This window comes from Porites lutea, chromosome 8, assembly GCF_958299795.1.
Source record: "Porites lutea chromosome 8, jaPorLute2.1, whole genome shotgun sequence".
In the NCBI taxonomy this organism is placed as follows: domain Eukaryota; kingdom Metazoa; phylum Cnidaria; class Anthozoa; order Scleractinia; family Poritidae; genus Porites; species Porites lutea.
Genome location: NC_133208.1, coordinates 30,813,327 through 30,822,486, shown reverse-complemented (window position 1 = coordinate 30,822,486; position 9,160 = coordinate 30,813,327). Strand labels below are relative to the sequence as shown.

Below are 9,160 nucleotides of genomic sequence, written 5' to 3'. Positions count from 1 at the left end.
CCGGCAGTTTAAAGAATGCTTATTTATTGATTAAAGTTCCTCTTTGAGAGTATTAACACTTTAAACATTATGTAATTATTAGGAGGTTCCTTAAGGTCATTTAACTTCAGACAGATGTTTAATGAGAGCGCGGGGATTGGCGACTTGATAAACCATTCGGTTGCATTTATTTTTTTTCATATATGCAGAATGGTTGCCTCAAGTTTAATCAATAATCCGAATTAATTAGAAGACTTTCTAAGTGAAAACAAACTTCAAAATCAAATCTTGAAATCTCCTGAAGATCTCCTTTCTATTTGAATTTTATGTCGATCCCCTATTTGTTTTAAAATCAAAAAAGACAATGTAAAAATAGTTTGATTTTACAACCTCAAAACTCGTACACATCAATCCTATTTATTATTATTATTATTATTATTATTATTATTATTATTATTATTAATTATTATTATCATTATTCTAAGTATTGTTTCTTTTAGAGTGCTTTGCAATTGGAAACATGAAATTTTCCGTATGTTACTAACATACTAGCACGCTTATTAAATTCTATCATTACACCTTGTATTTTGAACTGTTAAGTTCATATTAATAAGAACTTATTTTCACTGCTTGTTGACAGACAGCTTCATCTAGATTCTGGATCAGAAACTTCTTTCAAGAAACAACAACCTCACGGAGCTCCAATTAAAAGAAATTTCGTAATTGTTTAACTCTTAAAGAGTCAAGACAGCTTGTTGACTTTTTATCTACTATCTAAATATGCGACTGTAAAGTGACGTTCGACGAGCTCTAATTGCTTCCAAAATGTTGATTTATTCAGCTTAACCGGTATCTTCTTTGAAACAAAGTTTCAGCTCCCTTTTTAACCAAATATAATTATAATTTAATAATGAAAACAGCAATTTTCATTTTCATGGGATTCGCATAGTTATTTATTTCACTTTTTTAAAAGAAAAGGTGGAAGGATTCTTTTAATTTCTTTTATTATTTTATTTTTTAAAGTACTTTATTTTCAGTCTTTATATGACGGTATTATTCTGCAAATTATGTTGAAGGAATTTCACTCAATGCAAGACAGACGCGAGTTCAGTTTGCATAAAACATAATGCTCTACTGATATTTTCTCCAGAAAACAATGAAAGTTGTATTAATTTTCAACTAATTCTATAGGATTTTTCCTTATGGTTAGTTAAAAAGAACAACATCTGAGCAAATTATTATTATTACCATTATTATTATTTTAAATTTTTAGAATGCTAAAACAAACAATGTTCCAGATAAATGTGGCTCCGAGATCTTATAATGAATTTTCAGAAGTCCGACTTCAGTCCGAACACTGGTAAGTGTTAGACTTAACGTACGTTTAGTAGTTTTAAAGGTGCAGATATTTCAATCTATAAACCAAAAGTAGTAGATAAAATAAAAAAAATTTAAGTTCGTAAAACACAGAAACCCATACACTGGTCAGGATTTGAACTTAAAGATTTTCATGGCTGATTTATTAAGGGGAGAAAAAATTAAATTTTAATAACATATAATTTACCCAGCAAGACTACAATTGCCAACCCCTAAATCAATAGATGTCCATTCACACCTTTATTTCTTCAGTAAAAAGGGGGATTTAACAGTATAGGGAGTTCTGCGAAATACAGTGAATAAACTTGGATTAGATCTTCAAAACGTTTTACCAATAGTGAGATACCCAGTTCAGATGGAACAGCTCATTAATATTCGTAAGGCATTATTGTTCATAGAGAATTTCAACCTTTATTGTTTCATGAAACTTTAGAAAAAGATTCATCATGCTATACTCTTACTTATTCAGCAGTGAACACAAGATTTCGCAGCAAACGTAACATCTAATGACCATGCCAAACTCTCAAGCCTAAGATTATCGAGAAAAGGGTAACGTTTATTTGGTGAATCTAGTTCAAGGCTAGGACTAATAGAAAAAAGAAAGGGAAATGTTTATGTTTATTAGTGTTTAATGATATACTCAACATCCTAAAAAATATATTCAGAATACTGAAGTTGTTTTCATTTAAAGAAGTACTGACCAATTACCTTTTCCTTAACACAATACGCTTAGCAATAAATCTATTTGGGCTTAAACTGATTGCAATATTTTTAAATCTTGTACGTCGTCCTATTTATGTAATCAAGTAAGTTACTCTTATTACGCAGGATGTTAAACAAGAACAAGACAGACATTTAGAGATGACACTACCAGCTCCAATCTGGTTGTTCATTGAAGCAAGTGTGCTCGCTTCGCTTGTAGACTTGAGCAATGCCTATGGCCAGGAACCCCCGAAAGGCCTTCAGTTTTTAGGTGTGGGCTATAACCTTTTGAAAGGAAACCCCGAAGGTGGTGATTTGTCAAATGGAGGTATCGACCCTGGACTGCTCTTCACTAGAAAGGTGTTCAAGTTGTCGTATGACACCAATAAACTTTCTGTCGGCCAGCAGTACATGATACCAGATCAGGTTAGCTTCGCTCCGAGGTCCAGTTGTGTGACTACCACAAAGAAAGAAGTTATTTCCGGATCGAAGAGTTATCAGAAAAAGCTGGCTGTTGATGTATCTGCTAACGGTAATAATTATCCATAAGTTTTAAAATCTAGATTTTGAATCTAAATAACGATTAACTAATAATTATTTTTTAATTTTTAATTGAAATGCTCAAGGCACTATAGTTAGTCTCGAACAAATTCACTAATTTTTGATAAATCAAATAATTTTTTGTTGTTGCTTATTTCTTTGCATAGGTGGATACGAATCAGACCTATGGAATGTTGCCTTCACTCTGAGTTCAAGTACGTCGACTTGTTACTGTTATTTTTAATTGTTTCCCCACCAAAATACTTCATATTAATGCTCCATTTTTTTTCCTAATTAAATGCTCGGTCTCCCCCGAAAAGTCACCAATTAAAAATGCTTCATAATGCTTATTAGACAGAGGGTTGTTTAGTAATTTAAGGAATACAAGTTAATGGTTTTCATAGAGCAAAAGATTGATACTCTTAACAGCTGTATAATGGTGACATTTGAGTTTGGTTTGTTATCGGCATTAAATATACACAAAGTGTCCAGTCTATCTCAATATATATATTTCTTAATTTCATTTTTTTCGCGCCAAAAAATTATAGGTTTCTGGAAAAATTTCCCTAAAATACCCTAATAATGCTTAATGCTTTTGCTTCACTAAACTTCTCAAAGAAATGCGAGCATAAAGCATAAAGCATATTTTTCTGTGTAAATTTGGTAGCTGTATCATTCGACCCTCTCTTTAATTCAACTGCAGTTCTAAAATCTAAAGAAAAGCCTTCTTAGTGTAACCAAACACACAATACTTAGTTGAACATGGAGCCAGTGTGGATCAGGGGAACTGCTTTCTAGACGCTAATATTAGTAATAATGTCTCTTGCTTTCTTGGATTTATGAGATTTCGAAAAGATGACTAAGGAGACATCGACGTACAATAATGTGTTTTACGAAGAGAAAAGTGTGTGTAACCGAGGTCGCGCTCGCTATCAGTTGGATTTAGCGCCGATAAAGAAGTTCCCAGTGTCTGAAGACTTTGCAGCCGCGGTTTGTGGTCTTCCAGACCAATATTCTGAAAGAACCTACTATCAGTTCATTGAGAGATGGGGGACCGTAAGTTGCACATAACTTGGATGTTTTCAATGATGATTATTGAACTGAATGGATTGCAATTTGTATAGGTAATAGCATGGTTTGTAGTGATATTTGGCATAAATACCACGAGTGATATTTCGAAATGGTTATATGTAATTCCACGAGCCGTTAGGCGAGTGAAATTAGAGACAATTTTGAAATATCACAAGTGGTATTTATACCAAATATCACCAACAAATCATGCTATTATTTGGTTATACTAATAACCGCAAAAGGTCTGAAATTTTCACATGTAGGTATTTCAGATTAAGCTGAAATACCACTACTCTAAGCCAATCAAATTGCATTGTAGTAGTATAAGGCCTATTAACAAACGCGTCATTTCAAAATTTAAGGAGCGCACATCACAAGTCAATTTTGTAACCACAGGCAAAAATTGCACTTTACTCAGATCAATTGCCGCGAAAAATTTATTACATCCATTCTGAAATTCCTCGATTTAATGGTCCAAATACAGGATTATTTCTTATTCGGTACCAGTATTTTATTAATTTAGTCACTGGTGTCGGTAAAAACTCTTTCAAATCTCTTATTGTATGCAGTACAGAAATAATGAGAATCAGAGCAGAAAAAATTTGAATACTTGGATAAAAACGGTGAAACGTTTACATAACTAATTTTAGTGGCAAACATTTTACAAAAAAAAAAAAAAACATTTAAGAATGTTTTTAAATATAATAGTCATGGTTGTTCACCTCTTTAATCTGCATTGGGTTTTTTTCTTGGATGTCGTTTTATTTTAGCATATTGTAGTTGAAGTGGAGTTGGGTGAAAAAACGATCGAGCGCTCTAAAAGCAGTAGGACAGAATTCACAAAATACGCCATGAATAACGTAAGTGTGAATCCCCCCTTTTAAACTTATTGAATAGTTTCCACGCCCACTTGTAAAATGTATGATTTAATATACTGCCGCCGCAGATACATTTTTACTTTGTGTTCTCCGAGGCAAAGCGGAGAAAGAGTCGAGTCTCATTTTAGATTTCCTACGGATAAATAAACTGCGATCCCTAAAAACAGCCGATAATTCATTATTATTAAACTATTCAATTCCTCCCTGTTTTTTTTTTTGTTTTTTTTGTTTTTTTGTTTTTTTTTTCTCCAGCTTAAAGGATCAGTATCTGCAGAAGGTGCTTTTCAAGGTTTTTCATCATCATTGTCAGTGAACATGGAGAGATTCCGAGAAGAGATGTCAGAGGACACAAAATTCGGGGAAAGCAAGATTACTCTCACCTCAGGAGGGATGGACATGCCTGAGCCAATTGGTTTGCGGCTGATTCCAATCTACGAGGCCATGAGCAAGAGTTTCTACGTTGCTTCCGCATCTGCTAGGTCCGCGTTGCCATGCCAGCACACGGATTCCTTACTGAATTCTAGACGAAAAAATCTAGAGACAATTCTAAGAGACTATCCTAGAGTGAAGAGGGTCAAGAAACCAGTTGGTATGTGTAACATCTAATCCTTGCGTTTCAATGAGTGTTCAGATAAGCGATAGTTCTTGTCTTAAAAATAACTCAATGCATTGCCCCTTAAATTTTTGGCCTTCGGTGTTTAAAAAATGGTGGGTAACCATATCTAATTCATAAAAAAAAATAATAAACTTTTATTATCTTTTTTTCTCAAACACTTCTCCTAAGAGAACACGAAATTTCTGGTCCAAAGATCTTCTGTTAACAGAATACTTGACCGTATGTTTAAACTATATAACGGGCACCAAGCAATGAATCTAGAATACCAACTATTGACACTATAATCTCTAACACCGCTCTTAAAACTTAACTACCAACAGTTTCCTCTTAAATACGAGAGAGTCCATTTTAGTTCCCAAGAGCTATGGCCTATGAAAGCTATGGTTAATGAAAACTGTTAACGAGGTAAAATAAATAAATAAATAAATAAAGAAAGAAAGAAATAAACAAATAAATAAATAAACTTTTCTCTTGTGATAGATCCGGAAGTAAGAATTCCCTTAACTTGGCCACAGGGAACGTATGGGCTTCCGATGACTTACCGTGGTTGTCCTGTTGGGGCTGGATTTCGATGGCATCATGGGTACCGCTATCAGGAAGGGGAGCTTGGCAATAGCTGGTCCGGGGGTTACCACCTCGGTGGAAAGAAATCCATCTGGACTAACGAACAAACCTTCTGCATGAAGACTCAGCAGCGTGGAACCGAGTATGACCTGGAATGGGCACCAGGACAGTACTGTATATTCAAGAAGGGAGACTGCCAAGAAGGTAAGCCGTTTTGGTTATTAGAGAGATTAAGAGGCACTGAACGGCAAACGTCAGGTGGATTCAAGTTGAGAACCCCTCAAAATAGAATACAAGCAGGGAAAAACAGTTCCGAACAATCAATTCTTATGGATAAAACTGGCGTGAATCCACTGATTTCCGTGTAGTTTTAGTAAAGAATGAATGTCAAGTAAAGAGGAAACTTGGTCAAATGAAACAAACGTGATTCTTAAGCTCTCTATTAGTTTAATTATAGAATGAAGATGATTTGAACTGAGGGAGTACAAATCTAAATGATGATATGAGCATCCTCGCAATAGAAAATTAAACGGGTAAAAAAAATCCGGGGCATCAGCAGGCATTCGAACCCATGACCTCTGCGTTAGCGAAGAAGCCATGGTTCATATCGATAAACTGATCAATAAACTAACTCAGACGAATATTTATGAACAAATTATTTCCATTTCTGATTGGCACGAGTATTAATATAACGAAAAATAGAATTGCTTCTTTGAGGGACACATAGCCGACTAGGAGAACTGATGCCTGAAATGAGTTCTCTAAATGACGGGCTTGAAAATATTCTTGTTTTCCAGGCTTCGATGAAGGTTTTATTCGCTGGGATGACGAAAATACAGACAACAATAACAACTATCGAGGTACTTTGCCAGATGGAAAATACGGGAAAAACACACTGATCAAGTACTGTTGTCGCACAGACGGCTTTGCGACGAATCCCATTATCCTTCCAACAGACCATCCCTTCGTTCTTTTCAAATCCAATAGTCATCAGTGCCAACAGGTCCAAGGAATGCATGCGCACTCCGAATGGTTCAAGTGGGACACAGAAGATTGGTCTTTCTCGGGAAATGAAAAGGGTGGATCCATTCCATATGGAGAAGTCGGCAGAAATATAAAACTTGATTATTGTTATTACACTCGGTCTTGAACCGAGGCGGAGATTAATTACTGGACGTCCTTGTGATCTTTCAAAAAGAAGTAATAAATGATGAAACTGTAATTTATACGAGTAACTGACTGACTGCATGAGGGTCAAAATTGAATCTAGTATCAGCCTGTTTCAGTTAATTCATCATCTTCACTTGGCGCATAAGAAAAAAGCCTTGCCGATTTGTGTATTGTTATATTATTATTATCGGGCGGTATAAAACTTTAGAATGCTGTCCACATTACGAGTAGTATAGGGCGCATGCCGTAACCTACACAATTATTATTATTATTATTATTATTATTATTATTATTATTATTATTATTATTATTATTATTATTATTATTATTATCATCATCATCTTCATCATCATCATCATCATCAACATCATCATAAACGTTATTATTCCTAATCTCACACCTACAGGTGGCCATGTCTACCCGAAGCATAAAGCTGTATCCCTTAGCCTTACATGTAGGTGTCTAGGGTCCTTCCTAAGATCTTGGCTTTTCTAAATAAAAAGCTTTCTGTGGTAACTCAATAATCATAGGTGTTCCCAACTTTGCTGCTCCTCATCCTTAGATTAAGGTTACAGTGAACAACTTGAAATCAAATAACTTATCGTGTCTTTCCTCGAAGTTGCGTAACCACGAGAGTCATAATCTGCAAGCCGTTTTTCGTCTTCGTATTTAGGACACAAAAGAAAGGTCGTGCTCCCAGGCGTTCGTAATGGAGACCGTGGAAACTGGGAATAAGAATCGTGACGACTTTTATTGTATGCAAATGACGAGACTAGTGATGAGTATGTGGTTTATTTTCGGCGATGATTGAGGTGAAGCGCGTAGTTGATCACGTTCTGGCTTTTTGACAATGATGTAATTTTTCCCTAATCAAGGCTGTTGATTTTCTTGTATTCAAACACGCGTATTAAAAAGCAAATACCCTGAAGAATACTCGACCGTCGAAAAAAACTTATTCCTGATGTAATAATTTGTTCAAAGTGCCTGATTTTGTGCAGGGGGATGGAGCGATATCAGTATATTTCAATTTTGCCCGAACTATACAAAGTATAGTTCGGTTAATGTGAAAATGGTGAATTCCCTAGATGTCAGTTCTTAGCGATTAGCTAAGCATCTCTCAAGACATCTCCTCTCGTGTGATTGTTAAATTTTAGTTCAATTATCAGCTATATTCGTTGAACCGCTCTATCCAGAGCCTCATTCAACAAGCTATTATTTGCATTTTAGTCAGGGGCACCCAACGACTGTTTTCAGTGAACTATCTGATCTGTTCGGAGAAGCAAAAATAGGCTATAATTTCTATAGCTTGACTTGAATGCTAAAATTTCTAGATGACCGTTCCTTTCATGTACAATTTTTGAATCTTATCTAATGAATTCCTTAGGATTTTCTGAAGTATAATTTTCAAATTTCACTTCCCAAGTTAGACTATTTTTTTGTAGAAGAAAGGAAAACTAAAATTCTAAGACTCAAAAATGTGATGGAGAGAGGAATAAAAAAATGTCTCACTTTCGTAATCCGTCAAATTGCAGTAAAATTTTAGGGAAAATAGTATCCAAGTCCTTATAATTTCGAAAAGACTTATGACAAGTTCCCCTAGGATGACCGAACAGATTCAAATTTTATAGCGCTACTTACAATGTATTTCTTCAGATCTAAAAGCACTCTTGATAACCTAAAAAGTGTTTTCAATGTGTTTAGGAGGAAACTGTCATTGGGTCACCGGTTTTTAGCCTCAAGTGGGTAAAAATGGGTATATATATTATTTTGACGGCGGTTTTAGATACCTGTACAAAATGATCATAACAATAGCAAATTTGCGCTTTGAACTTCGTCAACCTTGCAAAAAGTCGCAAATGAGAAAAACTGCAAACCTTGCAGTTCTTGCGATTTTTTGCAAGCGCACGGAATCCGAAATTTTGCAGCTGCGTGCAAACCTGGACATAATTGCATAAAATTTAGAGCGATATGGATTCTAACGGTTAAGTGAAAAAAAGTTGAATAATAATAAAATAAGTCCAATAAAATAGAAACAGTGAAAATTTAACTTTGTCCAAAGCTAAATCTGCTTAATGATTGCACCTCGTAAGATCTCTTACTAGTTTTCAAAGTATATAAAGGTATAAATTAATTATTAGAGTATCATTTCGCAGAATTGGAGGATAAATGAAATGGCCGATCTTGACTGGCCCTTGCAAACAGTTTTAGCCAATCAGGCAGGGACATGTTGCTGTGGGAAAAATCCCCACAAAAGTCATTGTTT

The 9,160-nt window shown here is 34.9% G+C and overlaps 1 protein-coding gene across 1 annotated transcript; it reads left to right on the top strand.

Moving 5' to 3' along the window:
* The first annotated feature begins 2,217 nt into the window (after positions 1–2,217).
* Positions 2,218–6,877, top strand: LOC140945531 (uncharacterized). The gene is made up of 7 exons (XM_073394545.1): positions 2,218–2,590; positions 2,766–2,813; positions 3,443–3,654; positions 4,440–4,529; positions 4,800–5,136; positions 5,644–5,931; positions 6,525–6,877. The coding sequence occupies exons 1-7, from the start codon at positions 2,218–2,220 to the stop codon at positions 6,875–6,877; spliced, it is 1,701 nt and encodes a 566-aa protein (XP_073250646.1).
* Positions 6,878–9,160: the final 2,283 nt, after the last annotated feature.

Excerpts from the sequence above, each read along its gene's own strand:
- LOC140945531 (XM_073394545.1), top strand. The coding sequence starts at position 2,218 with ATGACACTACCAGCTCCAATCTGGTTGTTCATTGAAGCAAGTGTGCTC. Across the intron at positions 4,530-4,799 it reads CAAAATACGCCATGAATAAC|CTTAAAGGATCAGTATCTGC; the intron begins GTAAGTGTGAAT and ends TTTTTTCTCCAG. Across the intron at positions 5,137-5,643 it reads GAGGGTCAAGAAACCAGTTG|ATCCGGAAGTAAGAATTCCC; the intron begins GTATGTGTAACA and ends CTCTTGTGATAG.